Below are 23619 nucleotides of genomic sequence, written 5' to 3'. Positions count from 1 at the left end.
GCGTGCAGTACATGTACACTGCATTGCACAAAAGAAGACGACCGTATTCACGTCACAATCATGGGATGCTGACCACGCAGTCATCCATCGTAAGGCTTCCACTGTATTTTTTTAGTGTCTCTTATTCCGCTGTAACATTAATCGCTACCTCACAGGACCGCCTCTATAACCTCTGCTTGTGATTTTCCTGGATCTTCGTAATTACCAGGTCAATGGGTAATAAATCCATGATCCTTATCACACTCGCTTAAAATTTGTAACATTCCATAGGAATTTAGCGTTTAAGCTTAATCCTAAATACTGTTAAGGTACATTCTATTTGAAAAATATTGCTGGTGCCTCGAATTTTCTGAACTATAGGTACAATGCATGCATTTTAACACTTGCCATCAACCCAATAATTTAACTATCTTCGGTAATAATTCCTTTTAATGACCCAAATTCAAGCCCGTTCTTGGCGCCAGTTCAGATACCTGGTCGTTTTTTACAAAAATGCAATGGCATTGAAGGTGTGGACATTTTGTTTGCGTCATGATTACAAGAACTCGCCCTGATTTCTAACGATGATCGTAATCATTCATCTAAGCTAATGGAAAAGTAGTGTGTGCTGTAGTTAACTTTAGATGTCTGAAGCGCTTGTTTCTCTATTTCGAGGTATAATTTATTCTCATTAAATATATAGTGGGTACATTTCCCCGTTCTACGGATATTCCTAGCTTAGGCCCTACGCGAAGCATCCTACCTGACGTGCCATACGTGGAGTAACTTGCGCTCCGAATACGTCCTTGCAAGAGTTCTTGCCTTAGTGCGATCGAACTGCCTCCTTGGCAAGACGGAGCTATTCTCTGTACTGAAATGCACTTGTAGATAAGGGTAACAACCGCAGAGCTTATAGGTATCTGCTTCGTGGATGCTGTGGCTACTGCTTCGAGGTCCACTTCTGACATAGGAGTTCTTGACGTGGAATGTTGCCAGCTTTTCTCTTCAGATAACTTATCTCCTCAGGCCTCTGCTTACTGTATCTTTCATTTCAAATGCAGTGAGCATGCAATATATTTTGCTTCACGGTCACCCTGTTCGCTTCTTGAATTGCGCTCGTCCTCACATGTTCAGATTTGTTTTTGAAATATGCCTCTGGCATGAGATAAGAGCATTTGCTGCTGCTCTTAGCCATGATGCTCGGCGTTCGCGATTTGCTGTCTTGATAGCGGGCCTGAGAAATTTGGTGCTAGGAGAAAATAATAGCTTCAGAAATGATAGTTTGGTTGAAAAAAAAAGACTATTGTCATAAGGGCAATGTTTCTGGCTACTATCCTTGTATGCTGACAGTTATGTTTTAAGGAATATCGGGGACAGCGGCTCGTAACGATGCTCCAGACACTGATTCACCACCTTTCAAGAATTGGTCACAGCCATTTTGTCAACGTCCTGCTGCCGAAGTACATTTAAGGAAGATGTCATCTTTTTATTTTCTTCAGAATGCTCACTAAAGCGCTGTTACACATATTACTTGTTGCTTGAAAATACAAGCATTCTGTATTTTCAAACAGAAAAGCTTATGGGTTACCCCCTGCTCCATCGCCCTTGAAAATAAAGAGGTAGAAGTTCTTTACTGCCCTTACATTTTCTTTGTAATCTTCTCTTTTACCTGTTCGGCACTGATGCGTCATGTGGTTTTTAGTTTCTTTTGTTTGTTACACTCTATATGTTGCATTACATTTCCAATTAAGTTTCAGTTGCCAGACGGCCCTTATCTCTTCTTTATCTGGCGGTGTCGGCACGCACAATGGGCTGCTATCATGGGTGGATACCTTAAAGTACTGCATAACGTCAGCAGCTACTGCGATGGTGCATTTGGAAAAGTCATAATTCGTAAGACTCCTCTGGAACACAGGTGGAAAAGAGTTCGGAGTAGCACGCAACTAACAAATTATCTTTCATAGGGTACCTAAGATACAAAAGTAGGCAACGTCGATGCTCTGGAGGGAAATAAGGCTTGGTGCGCCGTGTGGTAGTTTGTCCTAACGGCAGAGAATTGTGAAATAGTGACTGCCATAGCAATGCCGCCAGGAAAATTATGCGTTCTAACGAGTGGAATGATTGTTCTAAATAAAAAAAAAACAGCACTTCGGTCTGAAGGCAGTGTACACAATGACTCCACAGCTATTGTGCCATTCCTTATACACACTTTTAAAAATGAATAATCTATAAATAGGAACCACTGTATCAGCCACGCCGCGTTTAGATGAAATGTGCCGTGTTTGTTTTCAATGGAGTAATTTACGTTTTTGCTTGTTTCTCATCTTTCCAGTTTACTGGCAAGTTCAAGCGTACAATTACAAGTTACGCAAGGTCTAGAACCAGTTTAAGTCTTTCTTGGACGGCGGAAACTGCGTGGATCCGAAGGGCTGGACAAATGAGAAGCGTCTGTGCGGACTGCAGTTAGACTGGCTTTCGAAGGATGATTTGCAAGCATGAATGAGATAGAAATTTTTTGTTAAAGTTGTCAGAACGCAGATGTGATCTCTGAGACTTCTCGAACCTTCCAAGTTTGAGAACCTCAATTAGCACAAGTTTTTTTGACCTAATACAAAGTACAGCGCGTTTAACGTATGCGGGAAAGTGAAGGGCATAACTTGTAAAAAGATTAACCAGTCGGGATACAATGGAGTAAATGTGAATAAAAACTGATCATACCAGAATAAAATTTTTAATTAGAATCAAACATAAAACGGAAAGGAAAGAAGGAAGATACAAGAAAACGGGAGGGAAAGTAAGCAAATATTTTCTGGAAGATAGCACAGATCCTTTGGGGATATTATTAGGAAGGCAAGCGGCGGTACTTCTGAGTAACTCGCTGGCCTAAGGCTGGTATTTGGAGTTGTCAACAAGAACGTCGACGCTTTGTTACACGGTAACAATGGCGATGAAGACATAATTTGCAACAAAGGCATCGCCAAGCTTCAAAATAGGCGCGAGGAACTGGTCGTTGGTGGTCCTGTGTGTTTTGAAATTGCGTAAGCTAGCCAAATAAAAACAAAACCCATATTTAACACGGAACACCTGCCCTGGAACTGAGAAGTGGATAGCACAAAATGCACACCACCTAAGAAGGATCATTTCATTAGAATGTAGGTGTGAATGTACTTCCTCATTGGTCAGAAATCCCTTACACGCGTGGTGCTAGATAACCGAAGCGGATACGACAGACGTTCAGTAATAAGAGAGATAGCTGCTAAATTACGTCAATAGGGTACCCGCGCAACACAACTTAAAAAGAAGCGGAGGGAAGAAGACAACAAGATGGCAGCGCATACTTTTGTGGCATTGGACTACGTGGTGCTCGTTTCATTTCTCGTGCTGTCGGCGGGAATCGGCGTGTTTTTCGCCTGGCACGACCGCCGAGGAAATTCCAACCGGCAGTTCCTGACAGCCAACAAGCAGATGAACTGGCTGCCGGTGTCTCTGTCAATGATGGCTAGTTTCCTGTCGGCCGCTTCGGTCCTCGGTCTGCCTTCCGAAGTGTTCGTGCGTGGCTCAACGTTTTGGATGGGTGTCATATCTACCACTCTATCGATTCTCATGGCTGCGTTTATCTTCATGCCGATGTACTACAAGATGGACATCACCAGCATTAACGAGGTACAGACAGTATTTTCGTCTCCTACGGTTGTATGCTAAGGTGTAATTGCACTGATTTTGTGACGCTGCTGGCAGCAAGCAGTTTTATACGTGTCTGAGGAATTGAGAATGCCTGGACATTTTGATCAATCCATAAGGAAGAAGTAAGCACTCTGGAGGTTTCGGGTTGTTTGCTAACACTTCTTGATACTGTACTGCTTTTATTTAGAAGCGTAGCCAGTTAAGTACTGGACGTATTTAATATTACTTGTTGACCATAATACTAACCTCATGTTTGATAAAATATGCTATAATATATGGCTCTGGTCTAGGTAAAAACATTTATATCACATACCCGGAGGAGTCTTACATGAGCTATGGTATCGCTAGTGCGATTATATGAAACGATGTGCGTTTTATTTTTACCTTTCCTCAGCAGTGGTGCTGATCAATGCTACAATCTACACTCCAGACGCTAGGAATGTTCCAATGAAGCTTGAAGTTTTCTGAGCTGTTCTGATTAATCATCGCAGTCTTGGCAACCCTCTAGTCTAAAAGGCATGCCTATCTTATTGATAGTACAATTGTAAATTGAAGCCTACCGCGGCATGCTGTATATGAAACTAGTCTGTATACGGGTAAAAAAATTGGCAATACACTTCAACATGACGCTCCAATCCGTGTGTGTTTCTTGCAGTATCTGGAGAAGAGATTCAATTCACGGGTCATTAGGAAGATAGGGTCCATACTTTTCATCGTGCACACGGTGAGAAACATTTGCGTTTTAGATGCAGCCACAAATACGGTTTTTCGTGATCTTTTGCACGCATGTGACTACTTTGTTGCATTTTAGAGCGAAGTGATTCGTGCAGCTAGTTGAACAATAAAAGGTGTCTTACTGAAGACTGTGAAACGGAAAGCGTCCGCTTGAAGAACTGGTGCCCTGTTTACAAATATTCTGTTTACATATGGACATCTCTGCGTAGTCACACGGAAATGTCCGTATATGTAAAGAGAATATGTGTGTTATATGTATTTGGCATGTAGTACTGAATCGGAGGTGACGAAGCTTATGTTATGCTATTTTACCAAACTATCTCCGTTGCGTTTTTTCGCTTTTTGATATTTATCACAACAATACACCTTACGGTACATTCATTGTATTGAAACTTGTATACGATTGGCCTCAGCTGTGCAGCTGTGGGATCTAGATAGTCTGCGGTTGTTTGCACTTGGCACCAGAAGTCAATTGTCGACAGAATTTCCGTGTTATCGATGCTTACCTGGGTATAAGCTTTATAGTTTGCTGGGTGTAATTTTTTTTTTGTAATCTGCCAGCTTGCCGGATTGTGTTATCTTTTATTGTATCCGTTAGTGCTTATTAGGAGTGCGCGAATATTCGAAACTTTCGAACAAATCGAATAATGTCATATTCGATTCCGTCTTCGAGTCGAATAGTCACTATTTGCAAATGAGAATATCTTTCGAATACTTTTCGGATATTTGAAACGTCAACTGCACCCAAATAAAGTTAGAATTGGAGCAAAAGTATGGTAAACTTTAAGCCTCGCGGCCATGGTATATATAAAAAACATGAGGCCTTGCGTAGTAGAACAGGCTACGTCACTTAGGTAGCCACACGTTTTATAGGCTGTACAGCGATCATTCGCATTCTCTGAAGTGCCCTGTGCATACGAAGAAACTACTTGCTTACTCCTAATGCTTCATTTACGCTTTTAAGGAACAACGCTTCATAACGTACTAGGTAATGAGAGAAACGTGCTAACTTTAAGAATACTGGAATGTGAACACCGTTTTATCCCAATTGTGATTACGGCTGTTCTTTATTCGAAAACTATTCGGAAAGTATTCAATATTCGATTCAATTCGCTCCTGTCACTATTCGAGTCGTATTCGATTCAGTCTCAAAAACCACGATTCGTACACCCCAAGTGTTTATATTGCTGTTCGCCTTGCCATCTGCAGTGACAATACAATTTATTTTAATTTCTGTCTTCCCTGAACCTGCTCGATGCTCCAAATTAAAAATCTTTTTGGAGGCAACCCGTACTTATAAATTTCATTTTTGTATATACGCGTGCATATTATTTTCCTATTTTCAAAAAAAATATCAGCATTTTCTCCATATGCTGCAGCTGCTCTACCTGGGTGTTGCATTATATGGTCCATCACTTGCCCTCGGGTCTGGTAAGCTATTCCCAGATCCCTGTTTACCAAAATATGCCGATACATTTTGCTTAATTCAAAAGTGCATGCTTTCTGCCTAATGTGGAAATATCAGCATGCATTTGACACTCAAAGATGTAAGTATATATCGGTCTCTTTCATGAACTGGTGTCTACAGAAAGTAAAAGCACAAATATATTGCAAAAATTGATGTGCAGCAGAACAGTGAAGCATATTAACGTAAACCCGTCACTGTAGTTGAGTGGGTGTTTGGCGGTACTTAGCTCGTAGCGACGCATTCGGTCTCAGCCGCGGCGGCCGCATTACGATGGGGATTGAATACCAAAATGCTCGTGTACGTATAGTTAATTCTACTTGTCAGTATAGAGCGGCGGGCTGAAATCCACGAGAGATCGACAAACAGGGCGACGCTATCCAGATCGACCAGAGAGAAAAGAACATGCTCTGACCGGAAGCGCAGTGAAAGTTTGGCCCCCCTCATTTGCCCAACATATCGGAGAACGCCACGAAATGAGCTGAAAACGGCCGAGTCAATTGGGAAATTCAGAATTGAGTGCAAAGCGCGCTCGTGGTCGGAATTTCAGTGAAATACGACTGTGCTTGGCGTACCAACAAGGAGATCTCTGTCGCGGAGCGAGTCTATCCCAAAAATTGACAAGTGGAAAACGCAAACTTGCTCTAGATTGACCAGTGGAGTTAGATTTCTCTAACACGGAGGCGAAAAGGAAACGTGCTACAATTGACCAGTGGAATTCATTATTATAGATTGAGGTACTGGCTTAAGAACTCCAAGTGGTCGAAATTATTGCGGAGTTCGCCAGTACGAGGTGCCTCATAATCAAATAGTAGTTTAGGCATTTTAAAAACCAAGGTATGTTCTTAAGTGCCTCACTTGTCACACACCTAGTATAAAAGCCAACTGAAACAATATTTCACCTATTAACCAGTCTTGGCAAAGCCTCATAACTGATAATTGAATAGCCTTTTTGTTTTGTTAGCAGCCTTGAAGCAGTATATAAGGCAGACGATACCTGCACCTAGTGGTGTCACTGTAAAATAAGTCGAAGCACACCTCGCCTGAATTTTTCCAGCGCACCGAGGGCGCTCAAATTGGCTAGCGTAGCCACACGTTAGTCCGAGTGTCTTCCACTAGTAAACGTCTCGTCGCGGCATTCCGCGGCTGCAGCGTTATCCGCGTTACTCAGCAGCATGGACCCCAATATTCAGGAGGTTATGCCGAGGAGTCGTGGTTTAGGTCATGCCTCACTTCCAGGTACAGCAATTGTGCTGTTTTTCCTTTCGATGTCAATATCAAAAACAACCATTTTGGCGAGCTTTTCGTGACGTCCCCAGTCGTATTTCCAAAGCCGAATTTTGCAGGGCTCCTCATCTATATCTAAATTATCCTAAAGTAGGCTTTTTACAAGGTTCAAGAATTCCTGGCTGTTGTTATTTAAACGAAGCTTTCTTGAACTTTCCTTACTGTGGCTGGACGCTGCTGTCTTTCGAAATAGCGCATTCGAAGGACAACGCTACCACCAGTTTGCTTTCGTGACAGCGCCCGGACACCCCAGGCGAAAATTCGCTTTCGCGATCGCCGTGAGGTTCCTTATAAAGTCAAGTGCGATAAGCTCCTATCACGCCCCTCACCTCGTATGCTGTAAGTGCGATGGGAAGCCTGTGAGGGTGAGTCGAGAAGGATTATGGCTTGAAACACGATCAATGATGGAGATCGCGTGATAATAAAGCGCTCGCAATGTGAGGGTGGGAGGAGGTGAGCGCGAGTCTGCTCCTCTAGCCCGGTCGTGCCTCGCCCACGCGCTACCTTGGAAGTATTGGAGAGCTTTAGCGTGTCCTGTATTCCTGTAAACGGGCGAAATAACGGGTAATTGGGGGCATAAACGCAATCAGCCGGAGTGATGGCGCCACCTGTTGGAGCAGAGCTGAACTAGAAAAGCACCGAGCTAATACTGCAGTTACCAAGGACACTTTAATTTCTCTGCTGATGAAAATTTTCGGCAGTGGCGTAATTGTATGCCGAAAATTTGCACTGAAAATTTACGCCTGCAGATAGTGGATTGCCAAACACCCTAAACCTCTCTAATATCCGGCGAGGCCAACAGTTTGACGAGCCGAGATGGCTGGTGGCTGCAAGTGCCCTGTTTGCGTCCGCGTCTGTAGCTCTGAAGGTCGCGCATTTTCAAGTTTCAGAGACACGTAAAAAGGAAAGGCAGCAGAGGCGTTCATTTTCCCCTGTTGGCGCTCTTTATCACGTTATCGTTGTTACAGCGAGCGTTTGCGGTAATCGAGGGGGTATGCGCGTGACACCATGTTTGGTGACTTTATTAGTAAGTGAATGTTTACTGGCTAATAACTACGAACTTTACTTCTTGGAGTTGTGTAATACCTTGCTATCGCTATCAGTGCTTCTCCTTTAGGGTAATATTTTGAATTGTTTGTGTTGCTGCTACCGTACGTAGTTGAATATTGTACAAGCACGCACGTTATAGTGCATTGTTCTTTATATTTTCATCGTGTCCTTAGTCGCTCATATTTTTTAAGTGTAACAAACAAATTTTGTCTACTGATATACTTTTTGGGAAATAATTGTGCTCTTTCACTGTTTTAAATTAATAATTTAGTTATGGGGTTTTACGTGCCAAAACCACGATCTGATTATGAGGCACGCCGTAGTGGGGGACTCCGGAAATTTGGACCACCTGGGGTTCTTTAACGTGCACCTAAATCTAAGTACACGGGTGTTCTTGCATTTCGCTGCCATCGAAATGCGGCCGCCCAGGCCGGGATTCGATCCCGCGACCTCGTGCTCAGCAGCCCAACACCATAGCCACTGAGCAACCACGGCGGGTCTTTCACTGTTTCGTCGCGATATGTTTGCATTGATTTTATGAGCTAAAGTGTCTACTTTCGATATGTGTTATTATGATTGTTACTTGTCTAACATGCGCTTTATTGTTAACCTGCGTTATTATACGTATTGTCAATATGTATAAATTCTGACTTGTTTAGTCTATATGCATGCAGTCTATTGTAAATAAATAATTATTGAATAGGTACTTGTGACACCTTCCTTATGTCATTATCTTTATGATTTATGTGAGACAGTTCAAAATGAGATCTTTGCAAGTGATGAACAGCATTTCACAAAAAAATTCAGGATGTCAGTGGAAATTGTCAAAATATTGAAATAGGCTAAGCTGAGGTAACTGTCCACTTTGCTGTATCCGTAGAAGAGCTTAAGGAGGTTGCAACGTTAGGTGCCAAAGAGCGACTTACCCAGAGAATACTTTAGTGGTGGCTTAATTTATCTAGTGAAAGGACCAAGCACGATTACGATCCCATCAGCGTTCTCGTCATGGCATGGAGAATGCGTAGCTCTAAATGGAACTGTGTTTTATTCTTTTAAATATTTATTCTGCAGTGACTGGTTTCCCGGTATGGTCTTCCATACTCTTGAATGGCGCCGTCTGCACATTCTACACATCAATAGTAAGTGCGATATTATCACAGTCCTAAGAATGGCGATTATGGGATAATCTGGGAACCTGATTTTCTATTATTTCGCGTGTTTTAAAGCAAAGCTGTTTAAGCCAGCCGTAATTTGTGGTGTGTAGCCAAGAACCTACCAAGAAAGAAAAAAATCACAGCATATCCACGAGGTGAATGATGATGAGTGGGCGAAGCTCCGGAGGGAATCATCGGATCTCCCGCTTATGGGGACGCTAGCACAAACGCGTTAGAAACGTGCAGTACTCTCTAGTAAGGGGGAGCGGCCACAGCGTCTTACGCAGCCATTTACACATGCCGGAACGTGCACCGCGTTTGCCGACGCCATCACATGACTGCTGAGAGAGTATACCCCCCGTATTCATAAACGCTCCTCGACTTGAACTTGACTTGCCACCGCTTTGGGCAGCGCGTTCGAAACGCGTTGAAGGTAAGGTGGAGAGGCCACAGCGTCTTACACCAGCTTCTTACACGGGCCGTAACGCGCTAGCACAAACGCGTTAGAAACGCGCTAGAAACGCGGCCTTTCGTTAATGTTGGTATTTATAGCCATCGTGGTGCGTTTGTCCAATGTCCGCTTCGTGGCGTAGTGGGCTAACGCAGCGCGCTCGGAAGCGAGGGGTCCCTGGTTCGATTCCGCGCTACGGACACAACTTCGGAATTTTTTTTTCTCATTTTTCTCAGACTGGTTACACACTACTACTACTACGACGGGACGAACGGGTGCCGCTATAAGGAGCTTCGCCCCTAAAAAACATTTCTTGCAGAGGCGGGATTCGCGCCCATGCCCCACGGTCCCCAGGCGAGCGTCGTAACCACTAGGCTATACAGCCGCGCCTCCAGAACATGCATTTATGCGAACCAATGATTGCGTTCGAGCATCGTCTTCGTCAACAGCTGGCGCGTTCGTACGCTCGTGCTCTACGAGGTGAGGAGGTTTTGCGCGCTATGAGAGTGGGAGAGAGAGAGAGAGACGCGTTCACGGAGCGGGTCTCTTGGAACGCGGTGTCGGCGTTGCAAGCTGCGCTGTGCAACGCGCAGTGACGGCCGTAAGTCCGAGACGCGCGAAAAGAAATGATCATCATCATGAGTAATAATATGAAAAGTTCGCGTGCACTTCCGGAAAATGCTGGGCTACAATCGACCAGCTTCGCTGTTTCAAGCGTTGCGCGGCCGAGTGCAAGGTTAAGTGTTTTTTTTTATTACGATAGCAATTATATGGACACTCCGAACCAGATTTCTGCCGTCGCCGTCGCCGTGAGGTTCCGTATGACGTCAACGGCGATGAAATCGTCGCCGCGCTCCGGACGCTGTATGTGCGAGTGAAAGGGCGCGAGGGACGCGCGCTTTCGCGGGGAGCGAACGCACGTCGGAGAGCAAACGCGCGTTTTGCGCCGGGCTCCCTGAAGACCCGCAGAATTAAGCGTCTCTTTCCTCCTTTCCATATATAGAGAGCAAACGCAACTTTCTCCGTCGCGCAAATGGCTGTGGGGGGACGGGAGGGAGGGAGGGAGGGAGGGGAGGCGATGTTTAGCTGCGGCACCAAATACGTATTTATATAAAAACTCCACGCGCGTTCGGTGCGATGGCGCTGAGCCGTGCTCGGTAAGTGGTTCTTGAGGGAAAGGGAAAGGTTGGCGCTATCTTCTGCAGCCCTTGAGGGAGCACGGCTCAGCGCCAATAGAGCCGTGCTCCCTCAAGGGCTGCAGAAGATAGCGCCAACCTTTCCCTTTCCCTCAAGAACCATTTATATCAAAACTCCACGCGCGTTCGGTGCGAACGCGGGCAAAACGCCGACGGCGTCGACAACAGTTCTGCGCGTTACTGGTGCTGCTGAATGTCCAAGTTTATACAGCTGATAAATCTACTATCCTTACTCCGTATAGCTCTAATAATTTGCTATCGCAATTGGTTTTAAGACAGGTAATTCTGTCGAAATGTTTAGCTTCAAATATCGCAATTGGTGGTTCGCCTTCCGGGTGAAACTGCGACTTTTTTTACCACATTTATGCCAATGTGAATATGCGGAGTGTCAAGCGTTTTAGAAATTTTTGAACACAACGCCATGGAGGTGATAATCGTTTGCAACATATTCTTGTTGGCGATAATCAGCCTCTGTGTTTCGAACGCGGAGTGCATCAATTAACTATACTTATTGAACTATTTTAAGATTGCAAACCCCAAGGAACAATGTAAATAGGTAAGTCAGGCAAGTCAGTTACCATAGTGTACGTCATTTTTATAGAAATGCTGTGACTAGCATCATTCTAAGAGCACTGCACAGGAGTAATATATTGCGTCAATTCAGTTTTTTTTCTTCTAGAATTTGTACAAGTACACGCCACGTAATTACGCGTATCCTGCATGCTTATAGATGTGATTTTTTTGTCAGTCTTTCTTGAAATGATATGCATGTGTTTGTTTCCTCACTGTTTGCTGACACTGCGCCAGAATAACAGGGGCAGGAATCCCGTCAAGTTGCTATTATAGCAAGTTTTATTTCCTGTGCTTGAGTCTTTTTCATTTTCTCGTGGTCATTTTATCTCTTTTCATCAGGATCTAAACTGCTGTTTTGTTTATTTCCCTATAAACTGGATAATTATTCATATTCAAAAGGACCCCATAATAAAATATGCAGTATAAATACAATTTATCCACATCGCTTAGCGTGGCACATAAGTCGGCTAGCCTTCGCATGAGTGCAACATTCAGTCGCGGTGTGCCCGTTATCAGAAAATGCAATGCGGGTTTTCCGTTCGCCCCTATAGTATTTGCTCTATAGTGCATGAAAGTCAACATACCGAGTATTCTTATTTTATTTTTTTTTGCTAGTAGTGTTTCATGTGTGATACAATCAACGGTGTCCATGGTATCCCTTTGTGAATGACTTTATCTTATTTTTATGCTCACGATTTTGTCCAGGGTGGTATCAAAGCAGTGGTGTGGACTGACGTCGTCCAAGTGGTCCTCATATATGTCGCCTACATCATGGTCATTGCATCTGTGAGTACAACACTGCACTTCAGATGGAAGCGAAGAGCCTGAAGAATAGGCGTGCTTCCACGCACTTTGATATGCAGCAGAAGCGTCTGATGTGTGCCATGCAGTTTACGCGGCTTTCTCATTCGCTTAGCTTGCAATAATTGAAGTCCCTCATGAGAAATGTTTGGTTTGCTTCTTCGTCCGCAATAATATGACATTTCCCGTCGGCGTTTTGGTGTGCGTTTGGTTGAGTAGCACTCGGAAGCGGGACCAATTTCGGTTGCGCTCAGCGTGTTGTTAAGGTGATAACAAAGGTTGCGCAAATTGTTTTTAGTGAGGGTGGTGGCATATGCTTCCGCGTCTTCTATGAATAATATGATTAATTGTTTTAGCGTGCGGTTGTGCCGCTGGCTCTTCCATCGTTAAGACAGGGCTCTCCGTGATTCTCAGGATTTAAAAAAAACGCAATAATGCCGATGTACCACAAGATGTCAAAGTGTATTTGAAGCGAAACTTCATTCCAAGGGCAGAATCCGCGAAATAGGCCTTCACATGCAGTACAATGGTAAGGCCACACGTACCATACACCCTCTGCGTCAAAAAATTACCGTAATAACAAATATGTCAAAGCGCTTTACAAACCTGCTGAAAGGACTCCTAGAAAAAGATGCATTCCAAAAAGTACAAGCCCTGATAATCAGCAGAATAACGTACCATCTCCCCAGCCATAAACTTAGTGAAATTGAGAGTAACCAGATAAACACCGTCCACTCCAACACACTTAAGGCAGTGCTGGGACTACCTCACCATGCTTACACGCAGTTTCTGCTACGACTCGGGCTAAACAACACCGTGCTAGAACTGCCGCAACGCCACCTTAACAGACAATTCTAAAGCCTCCCAGGTAAGCGTTGAAATCGGTCCCATGGCGGCTGAGATACCCACGTCGAGGAAACCCTAACCAGAAGAAAGCAAACCTATTGCGTTTAGCGTTAGAAACAAAAGTCACGCACACCCCGTAATTTGCACCCTGCACCTCATAAAGGCTTGAGACAGGCAAGATCAAAAGCCCTGGCCCAAGTCTTTGGCAATGGCACATCAGACACACCAGTCCTGTATACCGAAGTGGCCCAGTACCCACAAAGGCGCGCCCTGTGTCTTGTCGTACAGACACTATGAGGGTTTTGGCCATGCTCAGCACTGTGGACAGTGGCACGGCGGAAGAGGCTGCGATCAACCTGGCCATCAGGCATGCTTCAACTTACCGGGCACCGGACGGACCCATCAAAACTTTCATTGATTCGCAAACCGCCTGGAGGACTTTGGCAAAAGGATTGGGGACACCCTACAATTCCGTATCCTCACATCATCACACTCTACACCCTTACACAGGGTGCGTAGTGTCTGGACATACCTCTGTCCACGGTAATGAACGCGCTAATGTGGTACTCCGAGATCTCGCTAACTGGGCGCCATTCGAAGAACTGTCTTACATATACAACGCACCAATAGGATAACTGAACTTCTATAAAATGTTACGACATTGCAGGCATAGCAGGAAACATTTGACCCCACCACACCATTCCATTAACCGAGAAGCTTCCGTCGCGTGGCTACAAGCTAATTCATTCCCTTGTCTGTTTACCCTTCAATCTATTTCACCCCACACAATACCCCTAATGCTCTATCTTGTATAGTGAAGCCCACCTTATATCCATTGTACCTGGGGATGTCCCACCTCAATAGAAATAAATGTTTCTCGCTCTCTCTCGACTCGGCACCCCAAAGCAAAGACAACAGATCACCCATTTGACATAGCAATGTAATGTTCATTATTATGTTGCGCTGAGTTTTACAGTGGTAAAAACACATAACAAAGAAGAGAGACGCAGACGGACGAAGCTCAAATTAATACCTGATTACTTTTGTTTGGGAAGCCGGTAATATACAAAGTGAAAAAGCAAAGGGGGCCGGGCACTGATATGTCATGTGACAACGCGATTGCCAGGATCACAGAGTTCATTCGCACCCATTTAAACACCGCCCCCCTTTTCCCCCTTATATATTAACGTGCTCTCTAACAAAACTAAAGAGTTGGTAGCTTGCGCTTTGTCCGTTAGCGTCCGTGTTCCCTTCTTTTTTATATTTTATTTACAGTGTAAAATTCAGAGCAACGTAATCAACGTGCATCAACTAGCCCCTTTCATTGCTTTACTCAATATAATCTGTGGTTAAGATGCCTATATAAGTGTGAATTGTACGTGACCGGCTCGCCTGGAACGTGAAGCAGGGGCTTAAGCTGATAAGATATCACCTGATGCGTCATAAGCGAACGTCACATCCAACTTTTTATGTGAAAGCTGTTCTTCAAACATTCCTATAACAGTGCTGCACGCAAAAGATGGCGCTGAGTAGGATAAAGTTCATAATGCTATGCAATCCGTTAGTTGCGCATTTCCTTTCTGAATGGTACATTATATGTTGCATCCGGAACTTCCATTTGAACATATTGGGTAACCTACCCTAGTGTAGTATATGTATACAAACGCGAAAAGACTTCTTTCCTGAGTTTATTCATCCTTGTCACCTTAGAATGGAATATTTTGCACAATGTTGCCTCCTTGAAATTCTAATATAATGGCTTAATTTGCGATGATAATTAGCGCTTATGGAGACATATTTCATGTCTCTTTGTTGCCGTCATTACACTTGTTAGATTGTACCATTACGCACTCAAGAGGGTTCTCTTAGATAATTATAAATATTCTTAAGGGCTTAAATACAAAATGTTACGGAAGCATGGCTTCGAACTTTTTTCTTTAATGTGCCTGCGAAGTGCAAAGAAATTTATTATTTCGATTAAGCTGAACTTGTGTTATTATTAATCAAGATCGAAGTATTTCCTTCCGTCAGAGAAACTACAAATTTTGTAAATGTGAGTGCTAGTTTATTATGGGTATTCCAACTAGGCTATGAATTGGTGACAGGCTGTTCTGCCATTACGAAATTTAAAAGAAAGTTAGCTACCACTGAGTGGCTGGTGCCAAATCTTGACTCTCTATCAACGTGTTAATCGAACAAGTTCTGAAAATTTTATTTCTTTGTGTATTTATTACTGCGTGTCATAAAGTGTTTTTTTTTTTAATACTGCTGGTACAGTACTCAGGAAGAGGGACGATTTTGGGGCTTAACCCTGTATTTCTTGTCCTGAACTCTTGTGATTTACAAAATTGGTAGTTTCTCTGACGGAAGGAAATACTTCGATCTTGATTAACATTAACACAAGTTCAGCTTAATCCAAATATTAAATTTCTTTGCACTTCGCAGGCACATTAAAGAAATTTTATCTTGTATTTCTTGTCATTAGGGCAAGGCAGCCTAGGAATATGCTCCAGTGTTGCGTAGGTTAGGCTATTTATAAGTGTTTTTTATGAAACCTTATTCTAAATGTCTCTTCATTTCTGTTTCAGGGTGTGCACCACTTAGGAGGCTTCAGTGCTATGTGGCAAATCGCAAGCGATGGAGGCCGCTTAATATTCACTAAGTAAGCAACGTGGCTGTGATTGATGCTTTAGTAGGCTGGAATTATTATTACGATACTTGCAGACATTTTGACCACGGATAATCTGTCATGTCGCGGAACTATTCGCATTTGTCAGGAAATGGCTCACCTATTGTACCGTAGTGGAAGAGCTTTACTTCAAAGAACTTTTACGATACACTTTGCGCACTTGTCAGAGGCAATATATCCCTATCAAGTACTCCTCAAAACAAGCAAGTCATCGAGGCATTGTCAATGCATTGAAGGCTAAGAAAATGACCCTTTGCCTCATGCGAGAAGCCGGCAGGCCACCAGCAGATCCTGTGCACGTGGCAGACTGCCTTTGCCGTCACGCTTTTCTTTCTGTGGTAGAACGGAAGTGTGCCTTCAGAATATTAAGTTTGTGTTCTTGAAAATTGTCATCTGGCAGATGGAAAAGTTCAGTGACTGCTATATAAGTTTTTTTTTTCGTTGGCCATGCAATGTTCGTTCAATTTATCATTCGTTATCTCTACTGTTTCGCTTATGCATTGTTTCTAGCCTAACAAACATTTCCGCATATAAACGACGGTAGCACTAGCGCAGGTAAAGTTGATTTTAATTTCACGCACGTAATCTCTTGCAGTACTTTCAATTTTTATATCTTTAATTTCAGAACGTTTGCAGGTCTTAAGCTTGAACAGGGACTTGCTGATATGTTTACGGCAAACTAAGGGTTTACTTTTGTACACGCTAACTTGTCTTGGATGATTTTATTGTGGCGATAGGCAATTTGTGTTGCCTCCGGAATCATCTTCTGAGGCGCTCATTGTTTGATAACATTGCACATAATATCCGCTAGGCATAGTTTGCTGGGAAGCGCATTAAGAATTCTTGTTTTTTTAGGCCATCGCCTTGTCTTGCTGCTTTATCAACCTGTTCCTTCCGCTGCTTAGCCACAATGAAATACTTTCTCTTGAAGGCTAGCGACTGCTTTAAATGCGTTTTCGGTTCTCTCCTAAGTTATGCTGATCTTCTTTTTAGTTTACCTGTGTCACCTTAGGTTTGATTTAGGACATTGTAGAGATGACTGATTTCAGGTATTGCTAAGTTTTAATTAGTTAAATGGTGAACGTATCCAGCGTCATCGCTACAGCTTCTTACGCGATTGACCTGTCTAACAGAGCTTCCTTGCTCACAGTGCCCCGAGTGATGAATAGTATATAGCATGCCACGTGTCACACACAGCCAAGAAGCAGGAATATACATACGCATAATAAGATATGGTAAAGTAGTCTATGTGCCTTTCTGCGAAATTCCTATACGACAGCACTTGCACGAAGGCTTGAATTTTATCTGTACGTGCTTTACGGGCAGTTAATGGACTATAGCTGAATACAAATATGTGTCAGGTCCCTAGATAGCATACTTGCAAAGTATTCGAAAACTTTAAACTCATACATTCCGAGATAATGACAGAATATGGATTATTTGACAAACTCTACTGCAGCTAAACACAAGAGCTAGCACTGGGCACTTTGAAGCTCTACTAAGCGAACACGTGTGTCCTTATTCCTGGGCTGAGACATCGCGTGCCTTTATTTTTATTTTGATGCTGTCTTTAACCTTCTCCGAGTGCCAACGAACGTTCGCTTAGCACCCAATGTCATCTACCATCACTGTGACCAGAAATGTAGGCATTCATGCAAATTGAGGCAGAGAAAAAGAATTATGGGGTTTTACGTGCCAAAACCACGATCTGATTATGAGGCACGCCATAGTGGGGGACTCCGCAAATTTCTACCACCTGGGGTTCTGTAACGTGCACCTAAATCTAAGTACACGGGTGTTTTCGCATTTCGCCCCCATCGAAATGCGGCCGCCGTGGCCGGGATTCGATCCCGCAACCTCGTGCTCAGCAGCCCAACACCATAGTCACTGAGCAACCACGGCGGGCGAGGCAGAGCATAAAACGTCGCGTTGTGACTATGTATGCTGGGTGCTCCACGTAACGTGGGCCAAAATTTAAATATATTAATGAGAGCCACGTAGCTGGACAGAACCAATGTGATGTTTATCGTCGCTTAGAGCTAATCAGAAAGAAGCAGCGATGAGTAGCAAAGATAGAAAGTCAGCAACAGAGAGATGGATTGGGAATTTTTCATGATGGCCGACAATTTTCTGATTGAGAATTGTGCTCTGATTATAATAGATGAGAAGTTAATTATTTAATATTAACTAATTATGTAATTAAACAAAATGCAAATATAATGAGCCATTCTACCATGTGAAGATGGATAACCAGCGAAACTGGTTAGCACACGACACAGAGGTGGTACAGAATTTTTAACCAAGGTGCGACCGCATTTATTGTCTTGCTATGATTATATTTTTCCATAATATTCGCGTGTAGTCCGGACTCCCGAGGAGGAACGCGCCAACGAAGAGAGACGACAGGAACAGAGACGAAAATGCAATCATCGCCGGTGGGTGGCAAACACCATCGCTGGAGATCGTGCACAAAACGCCAAGCGCATGCGGGACGTCGCTCTTCGTAGGTGCGTTGCTCATCGGGAGTACGGTCTATACGCGGCCTCCCATTACGACAACAGAAGGAAAGTGAAATTCAAAATGTAGAACGACAATTTCTATGTCTGGTTGTTTATATACATTTGCGTGGACAACGTGACCGCCGCCCCGAGGAGCCGGAGGAAACTAGACACGCGTGACACTTCGACGGCACCGCCAACGCGGGAGAGCGGAAGGAAAACAAACTAGATACGCAAGCGCTTGGAACGCCGACAATGAGAGGGTAGTGCTAGCGTAGACATGGCCGACGCGGGTCGGCCTTTTCGGCTAAGATCCGATCTAAGACACAATTTACGAATACCATTTATATACTAACACCACTAAACTCGACTTTTTTAGCCATTCCCTTTTTTAATTTTATTGTGTACACTTTTCTTAATTTTATTGTGTACACTGTGTAGCCTATTCTTCTTTAGGTTCTATAACTCCTTCGTTTTGATGCTTGTCAATAGCATTAATAAAAAAATATGTTCTTACGCTTGTGCCTGTGACCTCTTTGGGTCCCAGGTGTGACAAGGGTAGTTGAAGGGCGCGTTACAGATCCCGGAGCCCATCTCCCGGAATCCACAGGGGTATGTTACATTGCGTTAAGACCCTTTCTGCACAATCTCCGGGACCTGCCCACAAAACCGATGTTTTTGCTTGCGCACACGAAAATTTCACGGGACCCCAGACATAAACAGCTACGCCGCAAAATAGTCTGAATTGCTCCGAGTGATTGCACACAACATTACCTCGGTTCTGTCCAGCTGCGTGCACTCTCATATTTTTACATTTTAGCACAAGTTATGTGGAACAGCCTGTATATGTAGGGTGCTGATGAGATACACTGCATGGTGAAATGGACAAAAATCCGCACGGGTATGAAGTATCGTGCTCTGGATGATTATAGAGATGATCGTGCTCTGGATGATTTTATAATCGTCACCGAGTCAAATCAGCGCGTACAGCGCGTCGTAATTGCAGCCTCCGCGATCAACTTCAGAAACATTTTCAGAGCTAATTGCGGAGGCCACGCTCCGCTGTGCTGAGTACGGTGAACGCCACCTAGGTGGCGTTGGTAGTGCTTCTTGATGCCAGCGTCCCTTCGAATGCTGGCATCGAGGCGTCATAGTGCTGAGACCACCGAAGCGTTCACTGTCGGTGCGCGTTAGTGTCATAATGCAGTACTTCTCTTTTCTGCTCGTAGGCGGCGGTACCGCCCCGAGCAAGAGCGCGGGTACACGGAGGAGTGTTAGATATATAAGGCGCGTCTGTGTAGCTCTCTGCAAATGCGTTTGTGGCGCAATGGGTTAAACGCTCGGCGATCTATCGTCGCGGACCGAGAGGTCGTGGGTTCGATTTCCAAATTTTGCATGTTTGTGGAACTTTTTCTTCTGGTTTCTTTCTTTGTGTTATGTTCTATGACGTATTTCCGTGACGGAAATACGTCAGTGAAGTCTTGGTGGACCCCGGCATAAAACACTTTCGTGTTAAAAAATCGGTGGCTGTGAAAGCAGTGCTGTCCGATTTATTAATTGTTGCTGTAGAATCAAAATTTTGAGGCGTGGTGTCTGTATGATTTACACTATACATCATGACTCCTCTTTTACAGCTTTAGCGTAAGCCCATATGAGACGTATACGACGTGGACCATGGTTTTCGGCTGGACTATCACCTGGATGGGCATGTACTGCGCCAATCAGACGCAGGCTCAACGCTACTCGAGTATAGGATCACTGAAGGGTGCCCGCAAGTGAGCTTTTCCTTTTTCAGTATTTTGACCTCCATGGCTAAATCATTACCTTAGAATTATTGCTGTGCATTGATAAGCCATAATATTTCTGCACTATTAGCATTAAGTAGCCGCAATTGATAAGTTGTGAAGCCAACTGAGCCGCAAGAGCCTACAAACAAAATTCAACGCGTTCGTCCTCCTGTACTGAATCAGACCTCAGTGTGCCCATGCGGATCCTTATCATGTATCATTAACATATCAGCCTCTCGTACGTTCGCAAGACAACTGAAATTATGTTTCGTAGCAGTGGTCAACAGAGGACACATGGGGAAAACTAAGAGTAGATGCCCGATAATCGTACCCTTACTATTTTCATAATTTTATAAAAGTCTCTTCACTCCCGTACCATACCGGTACACGAAGGTAAAGTTTTCGGAGAATGCACAATAAAAGCGTGTAGGGAACATCAGAGAAAACTGTAAAAAATATTAGACACTATGGGAGCTTCACGACTTGAAGAAATGTTTTTATTTGTTCAAGAACTGGCATCTGAATAATAAAAATTAAATAAAATTATGGCATTCCCAACTTATGATCAACGCGCATTTTCGGCAAAATTCAATGCTGTGCGTAACTGTTGGGCGCGAAAGCTAACATATTGCGCAGTAAACATCGATATCAACAAGTATTTTCAGAGCCAAGAGGAATTATTTTGGTATTATTACTATCACCTTAGCTTCTCTATGCTTTACTGTTAATAACGTGTCTCTTAGAATAGCCACGCTCGGCCAATTGGAATTTTGCTTACCTCAGTGATGTAATCAATGTAATCAACTGCCTCACAGAGCTCTGCATTTGATACAAATATTTTCCCAAACGCAACAATTTCTTGTAGCTTGTGAAGCAGGCTTCAACAAAGGCTTGACTTTTAAGACAAATATGAAATAATTGCGGAGTCTTTCTCCCAAAAACCAACGGGCAAACAAGCATTGAAAATTTAAGCTTCGATTTGCACCAATGTCAGAGAATTAACGATCCTTTCTTTCTTGTTTTTGTTATTTACTCACACAATCAAATAAACGGAAGCAAGAATATTCATGACAGCAGCCTGACGCAACACATTTTTTTATTGTGCTTGGTTTACCCATTTTTCGATACGTGATATGCTTTGTGCATATCACGTATCATTTACGCAAAGTGCTGCGTTACGCAGCATCTTGTAAACCATAAAAAAAAAACTACAGGAAAGGCTTCGTTTCTGACTTAGAAAATGTTTTGTTACTAAAATATGCATTTTCGTGCTCTATTTTTACTCTAACCACTATTCACGAAATAATACAGTGCCCCTGAGTGAATATTGCCTCCCGTAAGAGTGCGTATGCACTTCTATTAGTGACATAACTATGCAGACTATTAAAAATTACAAGCCTATATTATTTCCATACGTAATGAAAAGTACAGCCTCCCGCATTTTTGGCTGTATCGCGCGAGAACGGAACGTCGCATTAGAAGATTCTTGCACAGGTGAGTGCTTGAGGCCCAAAAAAATACCCGTGATGGAGGCTCGAGTGATATAGCAAAAAATACGGGAAGCTGTACATTTGTTTGTGTGTTGAAAGGGCTGTAGTTGTTTATCGCACTCATCGTCCAAGAGCCTAGGTGGCTTTTTATACCAGTTTCTGTCATTTTAAAAATTTTTGCAAGCACCACTGAAAAGCACTAAACAATATTATTCTGCATTCTCAGTTGCTGAGAGACCAGGATACGGATGCATCCCTATGGATGTCCATTTCCGAAATGGTATCAATAATTCGCTTCATATTACAGTGTTACGTCTGCGACGAGGTTTATTGTCGTCGATAACGTTGCAAGAACGCTAGGTATACAGGGAGGCAGTGCAAGAGCTGTTCGTAGCACGAGGTTCCCTGGCGATCACGGCACGGTCCTTCGTCTTCCTCTTCAGTCGGCACGTACACAGGGGCGCCTCTGCTTCATTACAATGCCCTGGAAGCGAAGCGTAGCCATCCTGGCGATACAGGGCGCAGAGAAGATGAGTGGGTCGTAATACGGTTTCAGGCGGTTGACATGTACTGTCTCTCACCCACAACTACGCAGGTCTGGTGACACTGTGAGAGGCTCAACGATGTAGTTGACCGGTGAACGTGCCAGCTGACGGCAATCTTCAGCATACTTGGCGACTTCGGAAAGCGGAGTGTACTCTGCGGCGTCAGGTTGGTACAGCAGTATGGTGTCCAAAGGGCAGGAAGGCTCACGGCCATACACAAGGAAAAAGGGGGAAAAGCCGGTAGTCGCTTGCGTCGCGGTGTTATATGCGAATTTGACAAAGGGGAGTACGGTGTCCCGGTTGGAGTGATCGGATGAAATATACATCCGCAACATGTCGCCAAATGTGCGATTGAACCGCTCGGTCAGGCCGTTGGTTTGGGAATGGTATGCCGTCGATTTTCGGTGAATGATCCTGCACTCAGCGAGGAGGGATTCGACACCCTCCGACAAGAAGACACGGCCCCTGTTACTCAGTAGTTCTCGGGGAGCACCGTGGCGAAGAACAAAATTGCGAAGGATGAAAAACCCAACTTCACGGGCGGTCGCTGCCGGCAGAGCTGCAGTCTCAGCGTAGCGAGTAAGATGATCTACGCCGACAATAATCCACCGAATTCCACACCCGCTACATGGAAGCGGGCCGTAGAGGTCGATGCCGACGCGGTCAAACGGACGAGACGGGCGTGGTAGCGGCTGCAACGGTCCTGTGAAACAGTGCGTAGGTGTCTTGCCCTGTTGGCAAGTAGTACAAGCCTGAATGTACTTTTGCACAAAGTTGTACATGCCTCGCCAATAATACCGCTGACGCTACCTCGTGTAAGTTTTGAGGACGCCGGCATGATCGCTTGGGGGATCAGCGTGCTGATTGCCCAGATGATCGCTAGGCACTCCTTTTCTGTCACTGAGTAATTTAATTCTGCTTTATTTAGAGTACGGCTAGCATAAGCGACGACGTATTCATAGCCAGCTTGCCGTTGCGCTAAGACCGCACCAAGGCCAACTCCGCTGGCGTCAGTGTGGACTTCCGTAGGAACAGCAGGGTCGTAGTGGCGAAGAATCGGTGGTGAGGTCAACAAGTGGCGCAACTGCTAAAATGCCGCATCCTCTTCAGGTGGCCACACTGCTATGCCGTTACTGGCGGAAAGTAAACTTGTCAAGGGCGCCATGATGGATGCGAAGTTGCGTACGAAGCGACGAAAATAGGAACATACGCCAATAAAACTTCTGAGGGTTTTGATAGACGTGGGTGTTGGGAAGTCTGCAACGGCGCGGAGCTTGTCTGGGTCCTGGAGGACGCCGTCTTTTGAGACTACGTGACCCAACATGGTTAGCTTACTTGCAGCAAAACGGCACTTTTTGAGGTTGAGCTGTAGGCCGGCAGAGGCGAGAC

At 44.2% G+C, this 23619-nt stretch overlaps 1 protein-coding gene across 1 annotated transcript in view; it reads left to right on the top strand.

The window, feature by feature from the left end:
- LOC119461419 (sodium-coupled monocarboxylate transporter 2) overlaps positions 1-23619 on the top strand; it is a 50969-nt gene that overhangs the window by 661 nt on the left and 26689 nt on the right. Inside the window, exons 2-8 of the mRNA XM_037722716.2 lie at positions 2312-3642; positions 4319-4387; positions 5778-5829; positions 9272-9339; positions 12280-12360; positions 15810-15883; positions 20043-20183. Of these exons, the coding sequence (XP_037578644.1) occupies positions 3304-3642; positions 4319-4387; positions 5778-5829; positions 9272-9339; positions 12280-12360; positions 15810-15883; positions 20043-20183 (824 nt within the window). The 5' untranslated portion in view covers positions 2312-3303. The remainder of the gene's footprint in view (positions 1-2311; positions 3643-4318; positions 4388-5777; positions 5830-9271; positions 9340-12279; positions 12361-15809; positions 15884-20042; positions 20184-23619) is intronic.

Source organism: Dermacentor silvarum, chromosome 8 (assembly GCF_013339745.2).
Source record: "Dermacentor silvarum isolate Dsil-2018 chromosome 8, BIME_Dsil_1.4, whole genome shotgun sequence".
Taxonomy (NCBI): domain Eukaryota; kingdom Metazoa; phylum Arthropoda; class Arachnida; order Ixodida; family Ixodidae; genus Dermacentor; species Dermacentor silvarum.
Note: the sequence above shows the minus strand (reverse complement) of the source record. Positions and strands in the feature narration are given on the sequence as shown.